A 24,024-nucleotide genomic window follows, 5' to 3' on the forward strand; every position below is an offset into this window, starting at 1 on the left:
CGACCAGTCCTTGTTTTAGCTCCTAAATGCCAAGCGCCAGGCAGGGTAACAACAAGTACCATCTTTATCGTCTTCTGGTATGATGCAGCCGGGGATCGAACCCTGGACCTTCCACTCTCCGGGCTGACACTCTACCACCAGACCACAGAGGCGGTCCACACCTCTTTAAGTGATGAGCAGAAATGCACAAGTCATCAAGTTTTCATTGTTTATTGTAATTTCCTTTTGACATGATGATGATAACTGGTACTGTTTTATTGGTAATGTAATAACCAGTAGTGATATCTGATGATGTTACAAACTGCACAACGTTCTGATGGCATTAGTACAAGTTTAATACAAATTGTTAGCAGTTGTTGAAATGAGAAAATTATATGCTCAAGTTAGTCAGTGAATGTCAACTGACCAAGGCCATATCACGGCAGTTACACATTAAATGTACATGATCCACTTCTTCCCTAACAAGAGTTAACTCCCTTCCCTTCCCTTCCAATGTGAGTTTGCTCCCCTTAATCTCCCTCATTGGCTGTTGTGACAGAATCTCCCCCTTTCCCTCCCCTCGTGTTGATGTGACAGGAGTTCATTCCCCTTTATCCCCTTCATCGGCTGTAGTCACGGAGTCTCCGCCTTCCTCATCTTTGTCTCTTCGCTTCTTGCTCTTCCTGTGTTTGGATCGATGGTGGTCATCCTCGTCATCTCGGTGCTTCCTGTAAGCACAGGAGGAAACATGTAGTTTGTTTGTTTGTTGTTTGATGTTGTTAAATGCTGCACTCAGCAATATTCCAGCTATATGACGGCGGTCTGTAAATAATCAAGTCTGGATCAGACAATCCAGTGATTGACATCATGAGCATCGATCAACGCAATTGGGATATGATGACATGCATGAACCAAGTCAGTGAGCCTGACCACCTGATCCTGTTAGTCGCCTCTTACGACAAGCAAAGTCGCATTTTACTGCAAGTATGGGCTGCTAACTACTTACAATTCTTATCCCATCTGAAGAGAGACTTGAGTCTATCCATGAAGAACTCCATGGTCAGACACATGAGTTGGGTTGAGTTATAACGGTGTAGGTATCCATGCTATTGTCTGGCTCTCACCTTCGTGTTCTGTGCTTATCGTCTCTATGACGAGAATCATCTCTATCAGTTGACCTTGACCTCCTCTTGTCTCTATCTCGGTCCCGCTCCCGCTCCCTACCCCTATCTCTTTCACGATAAGAATCTCGATCCCGTTCTCTGTCGCCACGGTCTCTCTCTCGGTCCCGGTCTCGCTCACGGTCTCGCCAATAATTTTCCCTGTTAAGAAGAGAACATATTATATAGTGGGAAGCCTGCCTACCTCTAAGATGGTACTTCGTTGTCAGAGACTGTCCGGTATTCATTCAAACAATCTTGAAGCATGAAAAATATTCAAGATCATATTATATCAACTGATTTTCTTGTAACTGTTTGTTCTTAATGCAGCACTCAACAATATTCCAGATATTTGATGGCTGCCTGGAAATAATCAAGTCTTTACCACAGAAACGTGTGATTGATAGACAACAACTTTTTGGGGTACGACTACATGCAATCAACCGAATCACTGGGTGTGGCAACCAAATCCATAGGGATCCCCCCCTTCTCCACAACTGATGATGATGACATTTTGTATGTGCATGGCCTGCCATGATAACATGGTGATTTTGTTGTTTAAGTAAAATAAATAATGGTTTACATATAGGATGGACTCTTTAGTCAATATTTCGAATACTGGTAGTAAAAAATACTTGTGGTGTTAGTCTGAGGGAAGTTATTAACATTTTCATAACCTCTGTATTTCAAACATGCTCTTTTTTCCTATCGTGTTAAAAAGACAAAATTGTGTCTACCTTGTCATCTGTCAACTTCTAAGTAATGCCTATCAAACAATTCATTTTATATTAAGACATGCAAATGTGAAGGATAAGTCAGTTTTCCTAATTTTCTTACCTTCCAAACTCTTGGTCTGGACTCCGGTCTCGTGCGTGTCGGTCAGAATTGTACTTCCATCGGTCATCATAGCTGCAGGTGAGATACATAACCATGTGACCATGTAACACAAAGGAGGACAGACATGTGGCACTGCACATCACCACTTGTGGAATATACATACTGACAAAGCATCAGCAGCTGGCCCCTGGCAGGACACCTCCCACTCGTGTTAGTTTACCCCATGAGGTACAAACAAGACTACAACATTGTATTGAGCAGAGCAATATGATAGGTTTGTTTGTTTGTTTCTTGTTTATCCCCACTCCGGAATATTCCAGCTATATGACGGCGGTCTGTAAATAATCAATTCTGGACCAGACAATCTAGTAATTGAGATCATGAGCATCGATCCATGCAATTGGGATATGATGACATGCATTGACCACGTCAGCGAGCCTGACCACCCGATCCCGTTAGTCGCCTTTTATGACAAGCATAGTCGCCTTTCACAACAAGCATAGTCACCTTTTACGACAAGAATGGGCTGACTTGTTCTACCCTGGATCTTCACAGGTAGCAGTATGATAGGTCAACATACATCCATTGTTCAGGATCACAAACTGACAACATAACATCATCTGAACAAGGGTATAGTTGACAAAGTCATCTATGTCCCCTGCCTATTTTAACACGTTATGGTCCCAAACCAGGTAACTGACCCAACATTTCTTAGCCCATGTCAGAATAGCTGCAATGGAAATTCTAAAATAAACATTTCTAAAACTCCGTAATATCAAATGGCACTAGTTCAGTATGCGCTTTATATATAGACATGCAATGTTTGGCAAGGAAATATTTAACAGTTTATTTGTTATACTCCTTAAGTAAACCAATCCTATATTAAAACTTAAATCCAACTTGTTGCCATGGAAACATAAACAATAAAAAATTCTAAAAGTGCTATATATCAAAAGGCACCAGTTCAGTATGTGCCTGGTAGACATACAAAGTTTTGTAAGAAAGTATTTAAAGGTTTTTGAGTTACACTCTGGAAACGAACACCACCCCTGTAGAACCAACTTATCATGCTTATTGCCATGGAAACGTGAAAAATAAAAATTTCTAAAATTCCTAAATAGCAAGAGGCACCAGTCCAGTATGTGTCTGGTAAACATGCAAAGTTTTTTCTGGAAAGTATTGAATGGGTTTTGAGTTATGCTCCGGAAACAAACTTTACCCTATAGAACTTAAGTCCAACTTGTTGCAATGGAAACATTAAAAATAAAAATTTATAAAATTCCTAAATAGCAAAAGGCACCAGTTCAGTATGTGTCTGGTAAACATGCAAAGTTTTGTAAGAAATTATCTAACGGTTTTTGAGTTACGCTCCGGAAATGAACAGCACCCTCATAGAGCCTAAGTCCAACTTGTTGCCAATGAAACGTAATAAATAAAAATTTATAAAATTCCTAAATAGCAAAAGGCACCAGTTCAGTATGTGTCTGGTAAACATGCAAAGTTTTGTAAGAAATTATCTAACGGTTTTTGAGTTACGCTCCGGAAATGAACAGCACCCTCATAGAGCCTAAGTCCAACTTGTTGCCAATGAAACGTAATAAATAAAAATTTATAAAATTACTAAATAGCTAAAGGCACCAGTTCAGTATGTGCCTAGTAGACATGCAAAGTTTTGTAAGAAAGTATTTAATGGTTTTTGAGTTACGCTCCGGAAACGAACAGCACCCTTATAGAACCTAAGTCCAACTTGTTGCCATGGAAACGGATAAAAGTAAAATTGATAAAATTCCTAAATAGCAAAAGGCACCAGTTCAGCATGAATCTGATAGTCTCGTAGAGAAATATTTAACGGTTTCTGAGTTATGCTGCGGAAACGATTTCAGGCCGCACACACACACATACACAGACAGAACCCATTTCTATATCCCCCGTCAACTTTGTTGGGGCGGGGGATAATAATAGTCGGACTTCTCTGCAGGATTAACATGTCAACTCTGAAAAAAGGATGTGCAATGACACACAGTCAGTCATATCATGGCTGAGTGTCGATCCCGGTCCTATTCTCCTACACACTTCTGTCAACAAGGAGATTTGTTCTGCCTTGGATCCCCTCCACATGTCCTACCTTTGGAAGTTCTGGTGATGGCCTTCAGTGTAACTTGGAGTGAAGGTGTTGCTCTCGTAGTTGAAGCCTGGAGGGGGGTGGCTGAAGGCTGAAGAAGAAATACCTTGAGTGAGTAAGTTGGGTTTAACGCCACTTTTAACATTATTCCAGCTTGAACACAACTCCAAACAGGACTGCAGCAATAGCTTTCCAGGGGAACCGCTCAGCAATATTCCAGCTATATGACAGCGGTCTGTAAATCATCTAGTCTGGACCAGACAATCCAGTGATTAACATCATGACTTGATCCACGCAATTGGGATACGATGACATGCATCAACCAAGTCAGCCTGACCACCCGATCCCGTTAGACGCCTCTTACGACAAGCATAGCCACCATTTATGGCAAGAATGGGTTGCTGAAGACCTATTCTACCCCAGATCTTCACAGATCTACCATGTTGTCATACTCCATACATCTAGTTTACTTTACCAATGCAGATTTTAATAACTGACAATATTATGACAAAATTAACCTGGCTATAGCATTTGCAAGTCTAGAAGTAGCCAATTCTTGAAACAACTCTTTTGATTGAATGATTCAAAACACTATCAGAATCATTTTGTAATACCACAATTTGTTTCACTGACAGTTAATTACTACTAGTAGAGGATGAGAAATTGTCTTATTGCATATATGTTTTGCTCAGGGGTCCAGAAACCGTCATATGCGCCGGACATGTCCGATTGGGAATCTCAAATGTCAGGTTTAAAATATTGCTTACCGGACATTTAAATTTTTCTGTCCGGACATTTTAAAAAGTATTGTCCGGACATTCTTAAATTTTGACCGGACATGATCAACAGTTAGGACTGAGCAGTTTCTGTCTGCAGTTGTAACACAATGAAGATTATCTACACTGACAAGCTTTGTTTGTTTTGATTGCTGTAAATACATCGTACCTACATGATAGTCCAATCGGTCAATCACTGTAATAGGCAATAAACTGAGTTGACACTGATTAATCGAGGATTAATTACTGAGAACATCTTGTTAATTTAAGTATTTGTACATAAATACCTTGCATCATCGATGTACCTCATTATCCTCAAAATGCGATCATTTTGTAAGTCGAGGCTAACGACTTTCACTTGGTTGACATACAATGAGGTTTCGAAGATTTTATTGTTTTCAGTAGCTAGTCGTATATTGAACCTTGATTGACCGCCATTTTGCTTTCTGTGACGATCGATATCAAATTTTTTAATGGTCAATAATAAGTACAGATGAAAAAAATATTCAAATAACTATTGCTATCAAGGATATTTTATTATTTGTGATTATATTATCTGTCTTGTTTTTAATTAATCTTTAGTTTAAAAAAACTTTTTCCCCGTGAGGTCACGTGATAAACAAATATGGGATAATTGTCTCCATCCAAATGTTACAACGTGTACACTTGAGCAGATATAACTCATGAATATTAATTAGACCGTTCACTACGTTAACAGATCGTTATTATAACAGAAACAAACATATGTTTTTCATGTATACCTAAAATGATATCATTTGTTATTAATTGTCCGGTGAATTAAACAATTTAGATTGTGATAATTCATCATATTATGAATACATAACAACTTGTAATATGTGTGAAAAGTTGTACTAAAATACGCTATTTGTAGGGGACGTGGCCTAAATGCAAATGTCCGATTGGGATTTAAAATTTTCCGGACCTCTGGTTTTGCTTTAACAAAAAGGAGTTGAAAGGAGTTGACTGCATACACCAGTTATACAGCTCCCGCTATCCTTTATAAATCAATCTACATCCAATATCTACATCTATCTATATCCTGGACAACTCACGATCATACTGCTCGGACCCATAGGGTGTCGGGAGAGGTACAGCGACACCTGGCGGTGGGGGCACGCCTGCAATGTAGAAGCTTGGGTACTGAGGCAGCACAGATATTGAAAAAAGGCACAATTGATATTTCATAGAAATATCCTCAATAGATTAAATGAATCACAATTTTTATGGATAACAACTTCTTTAATAATATTGAAGTTGTTATACATAAAAATTGTGTCTACCTTGTCATCCGTCAACTTCTAAGTAATGCATATCAAACAATTTGAATTCCTACAGAAAGTGCAGAGGATAAGGAAGGCCTTGAAAACATTTGATATTACATTAGGTCAGGTCTTGTCTTTAAATGCATCTGTTCAGGAGCTGAGTGAGTGAGTTTTTAACATTATTCCAGTTATATCACGTTGTGTCAGCTTCATGTGGGAGGAAAGCCCGAAGTGATGCAGGTCTAAGACGTTTACTACTTCGGTGAAACCCACGAGCACAGGTATGGTGCTGACAAACCTAGAAACATAATCGGGGCGAACCGGGATTCGAACGCACAATCATAGGTTTCTGGCATGCCCAAGGGCGGCAACTCTGCACAGCGAATCGACTGGGGCACCCGTGCCCCCTCAGGAGCTGAGGATTACATTATCACCAAAGTTTAAGATGTACAGTTAACACATTTTAAACCGACTCATTACTCTACATAAGAAAGTGGTACAAGTCTTCTACATAACATGTCCAGGATGAACCTGGCTTCGAACCCAGTCATGGGTTTCTGGAGTGCACAAGGGAATTTCAGCACTTCAATCAACTGGGCCTCTGATGCCCCACTCAACATCACAAACTGGCACAAGTCTCCTATAGTCTTGATAAGTAAAGTAAGGATAAGGACATATAACGAAAGTGGATTCTACTTCTGCTCTTATAATTACCACAGCTTGTCTGGATGAAACAGCCAGTAAAGTTACCACATATTCTTCAAAGATAAAATATGACCGTTGATACCATGCAGAAATGCACTGGCACAATTGGATGTCCATGCAAATGTCATGTGTAGAATCCAAGCAGTGCTCCTGCTGGGTGAGCTGTCACCCTCACGTACCTGGTGGGGGCAGCCCCAGGGGTGGCGGCATCCCGGGTGGGGGCATGGAGTAGTCGGGCATCATTGGTGGCATGCCTGGTGGAGGTACTGATGGGGGCTGGAACTTGCGACTGAAAAGAAATGAAATAGATTCAGTGAGTGAGTGAGGGATGTTTGTTTGATGTCAAGGTTAATCTGGACCAGGGTGCTGTTGTACAAAACAACCTTAGCACTACGACTGTCTTAAGTCTATGTACATGAGGGAGTAAGTGAGTGAATGAGTGAATATGGTTGTAGCCCCTCTCAGCAATATTCCATCAATATCACAGCAGGGGACACCAGAAATGGGCTTCACACATAGTACCCAAGTTGGGAATCGAACCCAGGTCTTCAGCATGAAGAGCCAATGCTTTAACCACTTGGCAATGTTAAGGTATGTTAGCGCGAAGATCGCTTTGTACAACGACACCCAAGCAAACGACTGATTGAAAGCATAAGCACAATTCCCCACCATCCGGGCACACTACCATGCTATCAGCCAAGTCAAAAAGCCTGCTTAGTGATCAGGTGATGCATATCCTTAGACTGATCTATCTCTAGTTCTCATTAGCATGATTAGGCCACAGGCAAATAACAACATCTGGCATCTGCATCCAACATGCAACACATACTCCTATAACTATTCCATAGCAGGGGTAACTCTAGGGTGGGCTCTTGTGCTTTTAGCCCCTTAAATTTGAAAAAAAGGTCCACATTTTCAAATACAATGGGGCATTTTAACATTGTGCTGTATGGGCAGCAATATTCCAGCAATATGATGGCAGTCTGTAAATAATCAAGTCTGGACCAGACAATCCAGTGATTGACATCATGAGCATCAATCCATGCAATTGGGATAAACTGATATACATCAACCAAATCAGCAAGCCTCACCACCCGATCCCGTTAGTCGCCTCTTACAACAAGCACGTTTAGCTTTTACAGCAAGCATGGGTTGCTGAAGGCCTATTCTACCCTGGATCTTCACAGGTCTGTACAGAACTATGCAGAGAGACATATGTTTAAGTAATAGAGCAACTTACTAGTCTGGAGTGACCCCTGTGACAGGTATGGAGCTGGGTGTGGGTCCTTGACCTGGGCGTCGGGAATCGTGGACTGTGCTACCAATCACGTCAATGGTACCTCCCATTTTTCTGTTTGGGGGTGGCTGAGCTTTTCTTAGTGAACTTGTTGTAGCTAAACCAAAGTAATGGGTAAGGTTGATCAGGAATACTTCTAAACATGACAATGTTTCATTTATCCTGTCACTGAATAATTTATAGTCAGCTGTCAGAGACCATTACAAATCTCACATGCAGATAAGAATTAGTCACAATCACAAGGAGTGAGTGAACGTTGTTTGATGCCAGTCAGAAATATAAATGCTACATTTGTACAGCTTTGATATTATGGAATCTGGACAAGACAAGCCAGATGGAGCAGACATACAGTTTTAAGGGCAGTTGAGAAGAACACGAGGTTCTTTCAGCCCGGAAGTGATGGAAATCTGGATTAGGTCAATCTCATTCAAATCAGATCTTGGTTCTCGCTACTGCTAAACAAAGATCTGAGAACACCCCATTACGCATCACGTCAGACCGACCTTGCGTGAACTTTGACTGACCAATGGTGTGACTGACAAGAAGTCGACATTAGCCAACCAGAAGGCAGTTTTCTTTAAGGCACTAATTTCAAATTAGCCACTATGCTTCGAAACATATTTTGACAAATTCTTGATTAAAAATTTGAAACCTGAACAAAAGAACATTCTGGAATGGCTAATAGATGGTCTAGATTGTATGGATTCAGTCGTTAAACTCGTAACTATCGTTCGGAATACCCCGTGTTAAAGTTTTTGAGGTTGCATGATGAGAAATCCCATTCCGACTGTCTTTTTCATGATCTGGTAAATGACGCTCTGATTGGTCGGATGAAAGATCGTTCTGACATGCCCCCTAATGGGATGTCCTCAGATCTCTGTTTAGGGGTAGCAAGAACTAAGATCTGGTTTTCTTGAGATTGGGATTAGGTAGATTTTACTTGATCAGTGAATGTGGTAAAATAGAGACTGCAAATCAGATAGAGATCCGGATTATTCAGTCTAGATTTGACGGATCCAGTGTATGTGGTATTACTATCATGTACAGCAGCTTACGTATGCTGGATCCAGTCTGTCCCGAGTCCTTGTCCCCGAGACGACTGATGGGTTGACCAGAGCCAAGGTGAGAGTGGTGGGAGTGGCTGTCCCTGGACTGAAACACGCAGCACACCTACAGGTCTACCTCTGATATACTGACTGCACTGACACAAACACAGTCAGGCATTAATTCATAGTCTCACGTGATGAATGTAAAAATTCTAAATTTTATTGATGTGAATGCCATTATCTGCCTGTTGATTCAGACCAATTTCTGCTTGTTGCTTCAGGTATGATAGACAAGATATCCTCTTTGTCTTTGATACATGAGTTATGTTTCAGATTGTCCCGGGGCCATCAACCCTGTCAAAAAACTCTCCTTTTAGCAACATGTGTCCACTGGCCCTGTATCTTTATAACACCTGTCCCATTATTTTTCCCAGTACTGTGTTACCTTACCCACAAAAGCAATCTGAAGCTCAAAGTTTACCGTTTTTTTCAAAATAATTATTGCATATCAGGTTTATCATTTAGATGGTAGAAAAAAAGAAACACTGGTTTGGATATGGCACAAATTATGTTTGTTTGTTTGTTGTTTAACGCCAAACTCAGCAATATTCCAGCTACATGACGGCGGTCTGTAAATAATCAGACAATCCAGACAAATAATCAGACAATCCAGTGATTGACATCATAAGCATTGATATTGGGAATTGGGATACGTTGACATGCATCAACCAAGTCAGCAAGCCTGACCACCTGATCCAAATAGTCACCTCTTACGACAAGCATAGTCGCCTTTTTATGGCAAGCATTGGTTGCTGAAGACCTTTTCTACCCTGGATCTTCAGAGATTGGCACACATTCTGAGATGATGCAGTAAAAGCACAGTATACCATAATAATATTATCCGCATAGGCATGCTGACAGTAGGTCATGCAGATATTACTGAATCATCACTGTGGCTGAAGTGAGCCTGATGATGTTACCTGTGACTTGTTGCCGAGGAGGGGCACGCCGTTCTCCAGACGTAGTCGACGCTGTTTCTCGCAGTACTGCTGCCAGGTATCCTCGTTGAAGCCGTAGTTGAAGTAGTCAGTTATGTCAGCACCTGGGCGTGGTCAGGGAGATGACAATGTGTACTGCTGATGCATGTATGTTATAAGCGTTTTTTGCAGTCTGTGCTAAAAGCCTCAAAACCGAACATGGGTCATTTGAATCCTTTTTTAGTGTTATTATTTGGAACATTATTATCTTAACATTAGGGCTGTTACGATTCAGTGGCCTATTCGGTGAATCGAACCATATCCATTCATGAATTGAATTTGTTATTCGTGGTCACAAGAATCAAATATTTACAAATATGCAGTCATGTGCATTTACATACCCTGAACCTAAAATACCCATAAGAACATATTACAAGCATAGATTTCTTTAAAGACAACAATCATATATTTAATTTGATAGTATTGTGGTCACTGGTCATTGTCGTATTTGAGCAAATGCTAGGACCTGGATAAGTGCATAATATATTAATAATTTACCAACCATGTCAAATAATTTATGTTGTTATTTATCACTGAATATAACAAATAACACATTAACTGCTAACTTGTTACTGTATTCATGAATAAATATTTGTATTTGTTACCCTATATTCATGATACAAATCGTATTCGCCTCATAGCGTATTCATTGCAGCCCTACTGAACATATTAGACCAAACAGGCATTAACTAGACCTGCTGAACTTTTTAGTCATGCTGAACATACTAGACCAAACAGGCTTTAACTAGACCTGCTGAACATACTAGACCAAACAATCTTTCCCTAGACCTGTTGAACATACTAGACCAAACAGGCTTTAACTAGACCTGCCGAACATACTAGACCAAACAGGCTTTAACTAGACTTGCCGAACATACTAGACCAAACAGGCTTTAACTAGACCTGCTGAACATACCAGACCAAACAATCTTTCAATAGACCTGCCGAACATACTAGACCAAACAGGCTTTAACTAGACCTGCTGAACATACTAGACCAAACAATCTTTCAATAGACCTGCCGAACATACTAGACCAAACAGGCTTTAACTAGACCTGCTGAACATACTAGACCAAACAATCTTTCAATAGACCTGCCGAACATACTAGACCAAACAGGCTTTAACTAGACCTGCTGAACATACTAGACCAAACAGGCTTTCACTAGACCTGCCGAACATACTAGACCAAACAGGCTTTAACTAGACCTGCTGAACATACTAGACCAAACAGGCTTTAACTAGACCTGCCGAACATACTAGACCAAACAGGCTTTAACTAGACCTGCTGAACATACTAGACCAAACAGGCTTTAACTAGACCTGCTGAACATACTAGACCAAACAATCTTTCACTAGACCTGCCGAACATACTAGACCAAACAGGCTTTAACTAGACCTGCTGAACATACTAGTCCTGCCGAACATACTAGACCAAACAGGCTTTAACTAGACCTGCCGAACATACTAGACCAAACAGGCTTTAACTAGACCTGCTGAACATACTAGACCAAACAGGTCTTCACTAGACCTGCTGAACATACTAGACCAAACAGTGAACGTACTAGACCAAACATGCTTTCACTAGACCCAGGTCACTTATCCACTGCCATTTCAGAGTCATATATCTGACATGATAAACTTCATGTTACATCAACAGCACAGTTCCAAGACAAGGACATGAACTCTTACCAGGGTTTCTCCAGGGTTTGTCTTCAGCTGAGAGACTGTCAATATCAAACTCAAACGTTGGGACTCCATTGACTGTCCCCTGGGCTTCCAGATCCATCCCTTTCCCCGGCACCACGGTCTTCTGTGCTCCTGCCACTCCTGCAATCAGTCAGGGGGGATCCATGTGACATCATGGTTTGGAAAGATAAAAAACTGAACATGTTTTCAAAGAACTAAATAGGAACAGTATTTTGAACTAGTGATCACTGTGTCAAAACAGTGAGCATGATAATGAAGAAAGAGGATTTAAGTGACGGAAGTAGCCACTCACCTGCTGCAGGCTTTTGGTAGCCGCTGCCACTCTTAAACAGGTTCCGGGGAGTTCTGATAAATACCAAGCATGTCATACTTCAACAATGTCTGAACAACATTTGTTCAAAGACTTGAAGACAAAAGTCATTCTTTTAAAACAATTCTTTATCCCAAAATCATTTCAAAATCAAAATATAATGAGACAAATTTAATCCTGCCTTCTTTTCTACATGGATTAGGCACATAGGATTCAAAACATAATGCAGACGAAAACTGGTAAAAAGTCAAATCAAGACTTAGGCTTAGCATAGTCTTGGTAGTCCACTGCCATTGCGACCATCAATAAAACCATTTTCTCTTCCATAGGCGAATACTAAATATTGCTAAATACTCTACATAATAAACATATCATTCAGCACTCATCTGTGACCATGAAAGTCATATTCCTATATAAAACCAAATTAAAACTCATCAGTTATTATTAAATAACCTTGATTACAGCATAACATGGCAAATGTGGTCAATCAATTATCATTTCTTCTAGGACAATATAAAGACAGATGAATCAACAACAACATACTCTGTGACGGTCCACTGTTTGATGTCGCCAATGGTGACTTGGACATTGTCATCATCATCGGAATCGTCATCATCATTCTTTGCCTGTGCTTCTTCCTCACCACTCTGAAGTCACAGATAAGGGGAGGAGTAAAAATGTTGATGAATTTGTGATAAACTGACAAACACAATTGTATATCATAATTTCACTCAGCCTAACTTACAGTACATAAGTTTTACATCACGTGTGTTTACACTCTTATTCAGAAACATAATACCTTATTTCTAGCACTTTCCTGATTTTTATTTGGACTTCACTGGCTTTAATAGGTTCCACAATCTTCTGTCCAATTTGACAAAAGGAACTCCTGACATTCTCATTTTGAACTCTCTCTCATGACATGTAATCTGCATTTGTCCAGTGTTTATAGATTTTTAAGGATAATACTAACCATCAAGATGATCAATTTAACTTTTTTGCATGTCTGAGTTATGCAGTTGTTTGACCAAAATTGTTTGAAATTCAGGATGAAAGTCCACGAAGCTTGACATAAAGGTAAGTGTAAACAGATCTAGGGATCCTCGGATATGAAATGCCTTTAGTCTGTACTATGGCCAAAAACCTCAAGGACACCCCCCCACCCCTCCACCAAGACATCCCTTATTTTGGACACAACCACCACGTGACCCAACTCACCATCTCCCCTTCTTCCTTGTCTTCTGGTTTCTCGGACCCATCTCCATCACTTTTCTTTTTCTTCTTCTGGCCATCCCTGCAACAAAGACACAGATATTTCATATATCAAACCAAAAATGTATGTGAGTGAGAGCTAAGTGAGCTTGGTCCGCTTTGAAGAGTTTATTACATGTAGTTATACTGTATTAAGACATGGTCAGCTTAAGGTGGAAAGAACTTCTATGCAGTGAGTTCTCAATTCTCTATAAACTTTCAGTTTTCAGATCTTACAAAATTAGCGTCAGAAAATTAACTGGACATCCAGAGGGTTAACAATGTCAAAGATCATTTCAGTTCTGTGACTATTTCAGTCTATTCAATGTGCATCCATCTCTCAGAATCTGTGCAGCTGGGGTATGCACTGCAGTTCAGGGCCAAAACGTGAAGTGCACTTCTCACCACACTACAAAACCAGTGTTAGAAATTGGCACTCGTCCTGTAGTCCTTGACAAACTGCCTAGAAGTTGAGGCATCATAAGGACTAGTAGAAATTTGCCATGTTTAAGGGGTTTGATATATGATATCATCATAAGGACTAGCGGAATAAAACCGTTAATTTCTACCGCTGAAAACCAAACCATACTTACTTCTCAGGATCTTTCTGTTCTTTGTTTTCATCTGTAAAATAAACAAGAAGAAAGTTAGACTTATTTGTAAATGTATTCCTTTCGTTATGCACTCTTCATAACCTCAAATATCAGCAGGTTATACTGCTCGAGTTGTCTGTACATTACGTACTGTTAAACAAACTGAAAACTGAACAAGCTGATCCACATAATCTGCACAGTCAATAATAGGTCATGTGCACTGTGTCACACTCCACTGCAGTCGACTGTTCAACATGTTTAATGGAAAGACCTCAAATGCAGAATACCAACTGTCCCAAAAACATGATGTTCACACCGATATTTCTTAAGTTTCAATTGGATTCAACATTTCTGTTTTCCAAAGACAAATTATTGTACCTGATTAATTGTGGCTGTAGTGCACTTAGTGGGTGCTCCTTTTCAGATTTCAATTAGTGAGTCACGTTGCCAGTTTGAAGCTAAGCTAAGCAAACTAGTTCATCTAATCAGCCAACATCTTACCATGGACGCTGTCACAAATAAGTAGTACTAATTTACCAAGTCATCATCACCTGATTGTTTACCTTTATGCCCAGTAGCTAATATTTTCTTGAAATGTGAAATTTGATACAAATTGTTTTGTGTTTCCTCAAATTACACTAGATGAATTCATTAAAAGAGATAGCTAACCCACACCACACCTGACAACTGAACCTAAGGATCGTAAAGGGGTCTTGATCTGCAAGTTGTGCCCAACCCTAAGGACTGTAAATAGGTGTTTGATCGGAAAGGAGAACAAACCCTATGGATCGTAAAGGGAGCCCAAAGGCTAAGGATAAAGTTTGGGGTAGCCTTCCCGTGAGTCGCGATGGGTTCCTACACTCTAGTAGGGATCCTAAACGATTGTGTAATGTTGCCTTCTGATCAATAAAAAGAAGACCACTATTAGATCTACCATTGAAAAAAGGTTCCATCCAAAAAAAAGATTTAAATATACACTCATTGCGGGATAAATGACTTTGATAGGTGTTGAGAATTAACTGTTATTTGAATGAAAGGGGGGTAACTCTTGTATCTGTCTGTTACAGTTTGCTTATTCACCTACCTTAAAAAAATACAAAAACAGATTTTATTACCGAAATTATGCAATTAATATTTTCATGAAATATGTTTTCACCTCAGTACACAATAAGAATTACTTTGAATAATAAGAAAGCATTGTTTTATGAAAAATGAAAGACACCAAACTCTGCCCAAACAAGTCCACGGTCCACCACTGTATGGAGCTCAGGGGCGTCTGCTACACCAAAATATGATATTTCCTTACAACTATTAATGAATGACTTGGTCTTCATTACACAGTGGCCTCAGAAGAATAGTATTTAGAGTTATATCCCCTTACTTTCTTGACAACTTATTTTATAGTAGTTCATGCCTAATGCACCTCAAATGAACTCACTGTTTGGACAATTATGCAGATAATGTAGGACTTTAAATCATACCTTCACCACACACTATGGATCTTTTTATCTTTCAAACCTAATAAAATAAAGTTACCATGGCTCATCAATTTGTGCATCCTCTCACCAAACCAGTTACCACAAAGTGCATGTTTCGAATATAAAACCGATGCGCAAATATTAAGAGTGTATTTTAACAGATTAATTTTCCCAATTATCATAAAATAGAAAGTAATAAACTCGAAGTGTTTCAGAGTGGTTTCAAGAGTGATAAAAGAATATCCATATTACTATTCACTACGGTTTATTTAACTGTTATTACTTTATGTCTATACATCATATATATGTTTCTAATGTTTGGCATAACATTTCAACATATGTTTGAAGAAAATGGCAATCAATTTACAGTGCATTTAGCATTCACATAACTATTCATATGCCTGTGTTTCACAGCATCCTTCAAATGAAATGATTTGTTTGTTTGCTGTTTAACGCAGCACTCAGCAATATTCCAGCTATATGGCGCCGGCCTCTGAATACTCAAGTCTGGACCAGACAATCCTGTGATTAACATCATGAGCATCGATCTATGCATTTGGGATACAATGACATGCACCAACCATGTCTACGAGCCAAGCCAAGCTATTATAGAGCCAAGCCACACAATCCCGTTAGTAGCCTCTGACATGCATGTAGATCAACTTTAACCTGGATTTGATATTACCATGACAACTTGAGAGATATATTGGTAATCATCTAGTCAGCAAAATACAGTGAACAGGCATGTTTTAAATTTGGTACATGTTTACACAGTGTTTAGTTTTTTCAGAATTATGTCTCGATCTACATCTTCTTTTATCATGACATCCTTTCTGTGAATCGAATATGCGCTCTCAACTTGATGATGTCATATATTGGTTGACATTATTTTTTAGAGGGAAGTGTCCAGTGGGTTTTTCCCTATAGATGTAGCTGTGCCACACAGATAAAGGCAGTGGCAGAACGATCACACCCAAAAGTGGGAGACATACATGACAATCAGTATTAGGAGAAATGGTACAGATACTCGACGTGAGCATTGCGAGAATATGAGGGAAATACCAAATTTTACCCTGCACTTGTTCGTAACATGGACAAGTTTCCTTTTCTGTTTGCCATGACAATCTAATTGTTAATGTAGTGGTAAGTGCATATTCATGTCTTCTCAATTATTTATAATTAACACATCTATTTTTTAAAAACCTGCATACTTCATTATTAAATACATTCCTGTATTTATGATGTTGTTCACTAAACATCCATATCATAATAAATTTAGTGACTTATTATTATATTCAAAATGTACGTACCAAATACACACTTTTGCTTTTTCTTTTGACTTTTGATTTCTTATGACTAAAAACTGTATGTATACCTGTTTATACTTATAATGGTAATATTTCGGACAACGTTAAAAGGGGGAATTCCAGAAAAATTATTAATAGACACTCCAGGTACGGGAGCAGTTGGTACAAAGTTTTGAAGTTTGCACGAGAATGGTCAAACAAGCCTGAAACAAAAACAAAGAAATTTCGAATTATTTAATAGCACAGCATAAACAGTTTCATAGACTTCAATGTTAATTTTAACTAATTTGTTTCTCGTGCTCAATGCAAATGTTTTCAACCGAAATGTAAACACTTTTCTATCCCGGAACGGTCATAACTGTACCTACAATAAATGTATTATTATACATCTAAACTAATATTTTATATCACTATTACATTATCAAATGGTTACAAATCAATGCAAAACTTACAGGGTATCTGCTACTCATATATTAGGCACTCCTCATCATATTTTGACCACATGATGAATGTGTATTCGTCTCGTGCGATCCGTGTTGACACTTCATTTATACCCGTGCAAAATAATACCGGGCATGTCATTTCCGGTTCGTTTTATTCTTTAAATTAATTAAAGCCGTTATTATTTACACATCCAAAAAATATAATGTTGCGTGAGATCTTCCTGTTTTATTACAGTTGTATTTATCAAATGCCTTTATCTTCAAGATTGTCTCCATGATAGTTTTCTTACGTACAGACATGGAGAAATAAATAATAAAATACACAACGGTTAAACTACATGGTCATAAAGTTACACATTCGGAAGTGTAAAAAATATTTACTTTTTTTCTTCTAATTAAAATCAATGTAAACCGTAAGAATAATTCCGCCTGGAATAACAAGTTGAGCCGATGTGAATGATCGATCAGCACAAACGGCAGCCATTACAGCCGAGTCGGGATCGGACGTGGGATGGGCGCTCTGCGTTTGGATCCTACTGACATTAACTGGATACTGGGATATGCTGATTTCGTGATAATTATGATAAGTATTGCTATTATTGGTTATTCAGATTGTTTATTTGTCGGATAAGTGCATATTAAAGAAGGATTGCAGCTTTTACTTCAAGCCATTTTGCAGTTCGTAAAGCCCGCTCATGGCGACCCGGGGAATCCCGTGACGTCATTAGGCTGCCTAACTCTAGACATGACCTTATACCCTGTAGAGCGCCAAACAGAGATAATTAGCACTAGGCCTATGTGAGGTGCGTCTTGTAAACGAGAATGTTGCTGAAAGTTGATATATTCTCGTCCAAAAATCTAAACGATGTGTCAATAGTAGAAATCACATATATGGCTGTCATTAATAATCGACACGAGGGATACGACCGTAAACAACCGTCAGAAATTGTTAGACGTTCCTACAATAATGATTTCTCACAGGAAAATTCAGGATGTTTTCTCTGTTGTCTTGTCGTTCTCGTTTGTTTGTTGTGTCACATGTCTTGTTATCCAGCACATTAAAAAATATTGGGTATGGGCCCATGTGATAAATTGGAATCGGACACAAAATAACGAATGAGCATCATGCAATTTATATGTCGTAGAAACTTGAGACAGGTTAAACTAGGACAACTTACCACCATAAAGCCATGTTTCATCGTCTTCTGCCGGTGCAGCTCCCGGCGCCGGTACTGCCGCAACTTCGGCCATTTTGAAATGATGGAATTGTTTACTTTCGTATCTTGATTGAAACAATACTTTCTTCGAATTTATAACTTATAGGAATTTTGTACGAAGGATCTGCTTACATCTACATATATTAAGAGTGATTTTGATGTAGACCCTTGAAAGAAGATACTTAAATGACATAAACTGATTTACGAAAGCTAAATTGAACATTTTCTGACATACTGGCATTGTCAAAATGGCCGCGTCCATGAACAGGTACTTGTGATGTCTCTGAAGTCCTTGAACGATTTATATTTTGCATATTTAGTCTAGCCGCTGAAGTGTCATTGACGACAGTCAACGAATTTGAGTTGGGCAATGTTTTTTCTGTCCTAGTTTATACTTGTACGACTCAATAACTCATCGCAATAAATTATACAAACCCAAAAAAGTATTAATAAAAATCTCGGTCCGTGTCAGTGCACTGATTTCACAGCAGCTAATGTGACTTAGGATCTGACAACTACAGTGATATGCGGTAACAATGTAGCTTACTACAGTGCTAATTATCTATCCATGGATCTAGGGCTGGGACGGGGAGTAGTGCACTTTACCGGTCGCACTTTTTCAGATCCAATTATCGCTGTGGGACTGAAGATTTATCTTTACTCAAAAAGATAAAAGTCAGAAAGAATGCATGCATAGTCAGAAAGAAATGCGAACATTAGCGACTTGTCACCAACATGACCAAGGGGTTTTGTTGTTATGGTCATTAAACAATATATGATGTGACAAACCATGGGTCAGGGTAGTCTTGTGGGTACCCGAGTCCTACTCAGGACCCTACTGACCCGAGTTGGGTACCCGAGTCCTACTCAGGACCCTACTGACCCGAGTTACCCATCCCATTCCATCCCTAACCCCCATGGTAACATCTTCGCTTATTTGATTTACGCATTAGACTAGTTGGCTTCAAGCTGGCAACGTGAGTTCCATCCTCCAATCAGCACTTATTGTAATCCGAAAAAGTGCACCTTGTAAAGTGCGTTACTCCCGTTGCCACAAAGTGGGGATCTGCTGGTCAAAACGGAAGCAGAATATTTGGTGAATAGAATTGGAAAATGTGTTTTTGGTGAAAAACAGATGAAAACTTGACAGGGGTACTAGACTGGCCGGTAGGAAATCTGGGTAGGAGAGTGTTCTACCTCATGATTGGTGTCATATGACCTCAGTCGTTTATATTGTTATCTCGGCTTTGATAAACACTGGCTCCTAATCCAGTCAAGCTCGCAAATTAGTATGTTGTTACTCATCAGTAAGAAAGGAACACAAGGTTTCTCTCCAAATTCCCTCTTATAAAAACTGAAGCCAGTTATTCTGTACAACGCTTGGGTCGTTGTCCTGTGCTGTGCGTATTGCATGATTTTCATTTAAGAACACCCAGAACCGCTGACGTACTGGTCCTTTACGTGGATTCAAGGGCTAAGGATAGTGTTAGAAAACAGCTATCTACTCGACATGACAAAGCTGAATCAATGATCAAAGAGGCATGCAACATCAGTTGAGCACGATACAACTGCCCGGAAGTGCAGTGTTGCAAAGTGCTGACGCAAGGAACCTTGTTCATTCAGTCATTCGCTTTCAAGTTGCGGTTCAAACTTGTCCTTGATAAACCTCTTCATGTAGCCTGTAGTCTTGTTAGACTGGACAGAAAGATTCCAAGCCAAATTTTTGGAAATATATTCTAACACAAACCTCTACAGACAAATTTTACGATTCTTTAAGCTTAGCTAGATGCATGTTATTTTTGTTGGTCCAAAAATAATTTGTAACTGGTGTAGTTCAGTCCTAAAATTAATGAGAACAAGCTTCACTGAGATATGGATCAAGACACTGAACAAGCTTCACCATGTTTACAAGCTGAAGTGAACCTTGATTTCATGTTAGTTTGATAGGTGCATTTGTATTGTCAACTTAAATTATTAGATTATCTCCAATGTAAGCTGATTAACCCATTTTCATAATAAACACCATGATTAAGACTCATGGATCATAAACTTAAAGGGTGCCAACACTCCAACTTTGAAAGTATTCAAATATGGACAGCATTTTTCTTCACAGATTCAAATTTGCTTATATCTCCATGGGGTGTGACTTGTTTGAGTGCTATTCTCGTCAGTTTGTTGGGTCGCTCACACTTTTAGCATCTGGTGATCATAAAGGCTAATTCAAGCAGGATGACTGAGAGTTTCAGTATTGTTGCCCTATAATTCAAATTTATATTCCATTATTAACATGATGTTATTTTATATTATTTGTAGGCTTGCAGTGTCATTGTGCAGGTATGTTCAAAGAAGACTCTCCTATCACAAACTGGCACCTGATCCCAGACTACCAATAACCAGAAGCATGTCCTGCCGTGCTGCCGGACCAGAGGGTGCTAAACACCTTCTAGAACAGAGACTCTCCTATCAGCTGACATGCTTGGTGAAGCTGACACGGAAGCTGTCCGGGACTTGTTGCTGTCAGGCCAAGAAGGTATCGGTACCTCGAGCTGACCTCAAAGCAGACAATGAGGTCATGGTGTTTGACACGACAGGGATGCTGATTGGGAAGATGACAGTATCTCAGGCCGAGGAGCTGGCACACAAGGAAAGTCTCAAGCTTGTAGACATGGGGCCCAACCAGGACAAAGTGTTATGTTTTAAACTGATGACAGGAAAGGACCTCTATAAAGAATCAAAGAAAACCAAGACTGTTAAGTCAAGCAGGGCAGGTGAAAAGGAGTTTGTAATAACAGTGAAGATAACTGATCACGACCTGAGCGTCAAACTGAAACATGTTCAGGAGACGCTGCAGAAAGGCAGACATGTGAAGATCACACTGAAAGAGAAAGGGAGGATGGAAGAGGTGATGTCAGTCTTGAGAATGTATTAAATAGACTGTTGTAGTGGCCATCTTTAAAATCAAATTAAAATTCTGTGAGAAATGTTTGAAAAAAAATGATCAGGTGTGGTAAAAAATTATCATTTCCAGTTTTGATTTTAAGAATGACATTGTGTTCGATTTTAAAAATGACATTATGTTTGATTTTAGGAATGACATGTTTGATTTTAAGAATGACGTTATGTTTGATTTTAAGAATGACATTATGTTTGATTTTAAGAATAACATGTTTGATTTTAAGAATGATCAGATGACATAGTGTTTGAGTTTATTATTGTCATAGTTTATGGTTTGAAAGTGTCATGGTGAAGTATGAAATGTGACCTCTGACATGATATAATGCTATTTATTACCTACGAGGGAAAACATATTGGGGCTCATGAAAATTATATGTGCCCTAGGGTCATATCACAACAGTGTATTGTTTCCGTCACCCCGAGGCATTGCTGAAGTCATTCAAAACTTATTGGACGTTACTCTAGAAACGACGTCATAGCTGAAGATTGTTGACGTCAATCGACAAATTGTGGATCTGCTGCTGTTGTGACTGGCTGTCCTTATAGGTTAACACTGAACTTTGTCTCAGTACATAGACATCTTCTTCGGTAATAAATAGAACATTATATTCATGTTCATGTCATACCATGTTTACGGACCCGTGAAGATTCCGGGGTAGAATAGGTCTTCAACAACCCATGCTTGCGGGATCGGGTGGTGGTCAGGCTCGCTGACTTGGTTGATACATGTCATCGATCCCATTTGTGTGGATCAATGATCATGATATTAATCACTGGATTGTCTGGTCCAGACTCGATTATTTACAGACCGCCATCATATAGCTGGAATATTGCTGAGTGCGGCGTTAAACAACAAACCAACCAACCAACCAACCATGTTTACGACACTCATGCCTAAATTCCAGTATTTTCCTTTGTCTTCAATGGGAAATATCAGAATATAGACACTCGTGTCGTAGACATAGTATGACATGAACACTCACATCATTTCTCTACATCTGATGCTTCAGGCTGAGGTGAACCGACTACAGAGTCAGCTCCTGGCGAAGATATCAGACAGCGTGCAGGAGATCGCCATCGTCAAGAACGCCGTCAGAACGGCCAAGTTCTGCAAAGTTTCAATAGTTCCGAAGGAGGAAGCACATCAAGATGTCTGATTCTGTGGATTGTGTCGATCTTTATATATAAAACAAAACATTAAGAAGAGAAGATGCATTCATGTTTCTGATGAAGACTGTTGCTGAATTTTATTGACATTATTCCACTGACCACTGGTTGTATTATGTTTGGTAGACTAGTGGTCAAGACATGGGTATGTCATGCTTAGAGCCAGATCGTCTTCCCTAAACAAGTACCCATTATGAAGCCCATTCTTGGCGTGCTCCACTGTCATAGTGAATGAAATAATACCAAGCGTGAAGTAAAACAATATTTGTTCACTCACTGCCAAAATATTTTCTTCTTAGGTGATAAAACAGACTGCAGTATTTCAAATAATTACCGTATTGATATCAAGGGTGACTAGTGTAGAACTGAGCTAACGAATCAGACTGTCAGTGTACACGGTTCTGAAAAGCTTTTGTGGGTCTAAACACCATCAGCTAAATCCAACTATCCAAAGTTCATTTTGGAACATTTGTGTAAGACAGTTTTGTACTTTTCCGTGTAACCTTTCACAAGTCCCAGACTGTCACACATTGAGTGGCCATGTTCATCAGCAGCCACAGATACTAATGTATACAAGGAATGAACGTGTGGGGATCATAAAACAGAGTTTGATCTACTCTATAACGTGTTTATATCGTAGTAAAAATTTGTAAAATCTAAAAGCATTCATCCTGTTCAGCTTTCTTGAAAAAAATCCAGTTTTCTGTTACATGCTGTGTCATGAAAATGATAGTTAAAAGTGCTTCCTTGGAGAGTATGTTCCTATTTAAGCATTTTTTAGACATCACCCACACCCACAAAAATAAAAGAAAAGAAAAATGTTTTCATGTTCAGAAAGAAAAACATATATCATACTACCCATTGCACCCCAACTCCCTCCCTCTGCAAACTAAAAGAAGTAACTTTTTTAACAACAATCTTTTAAAATGCTCCTTTGTTTTAATGGAAACTACTTAGCTCACAGCAATGATATTTTAAAACTTGTAGGTTTCGGGTACATGTATTTGTCTTAAGGATGTCTACTGAACGTGTGATCATGTATTTCAAATCACCTTTGTTATACCTCTATTAAGAATCTTGCAATGCCATTGGTTATTCAGTACCACATGATGAAACAATACATTTCAATGGAGGCACCCCCCCCCACCCCCCAAATCATGATTGACACTGACCTCGAATATTGACTCGTCACATGATCAGTATTGACCTATCACATGATGAATATTGACTTGTCTGCTAGAAAACAAGATGGTGTCTGGTACTATCATTTCACGGTTCACAGCTAAGTTACTGTAATCAAAGACATACATAGATATATACGGCTTTTCTTAATGAAACAGAGGACGGTTTAAA

At 39.2% G+C, this 24,024-nt stretch overlaps 2 protein-coding genes across 2 annotated transcripts; one reads left to right on the plus strand and one right to left on the minus strand.

Moving 5' to 3' along the window:
- Positions 1-209: 209 nt before the first annotated feature.
- LOC139449579 (pre-mRNA 3'-end-processing factor FIP1-like) lies at positions 210-18,588 on the minus strand. Its single transcript, XM_071231038.1, has 15 exons — positions 18,511-18,588; positions 14,105-14,135; positions 13,479-13,554; positions 12,804-12,907; positions 12,243-12,295; positions 11,933-12,070; positions 10,186-10,307; positions 9,215-9,311; positions 8,103-8,256; positions 7,042-7,151; positions 5,948-6,013; positions 4,102-4,189; positions 1,977-2,048; positions 1,104-1,301; positions 210-707 (listed from the first exon to the last, which is right to left on the minus strand). The coding sequence occupies exons 1-15, from the start codon at positions 18,581-18,583 to the stop codon at positions 581-583; spliced, it is 1,509 nt and encodes a 502-aa protein (XP_071087139.1). The 5' UTR covers positions 18,584-18,588; the 3' UTR covers positions 210-580.
- Positions 18,589-18,797: 209 nt separating this feature from the next.
- On the plus strand, positions 18,798-23,269 carry LOC139450123 (translation initiation factor IF-3-like). The gene is made up of 3 exons (XM_071231775.1): positions 18,798-18,817; positions 20,863-21,451; positions 22,515-23,269. Exons 1-3 carry the CDS (start codon positions 18,798-18,800, stop codon positions 22,659-22,661), a joined length of 756 nt encoding a protein of 251 aa, XP_071087876.1. The 3' UTR covers positions 22,662-23,269.
- The last annotated feature ends 755 nt before the right edge of the window (positions 23,270-24,024 follow it).

Source organism: Haliotis cracherodii, unplaced genomic scaffold (genome assembly GCF_022045235.1).
Source record: "Haliotis cracherodii isolate W230 unplaced genomic scaffold, xgHalCrac1.p SCAF_8, whole genome shotgun sequence".
Lineage (NCBI taxonomy): Eukaryota > Metazoa > Mollusca > Gastropoda > Lepetellida > Haliotidae > Haliotis > Haliotis cracherodii.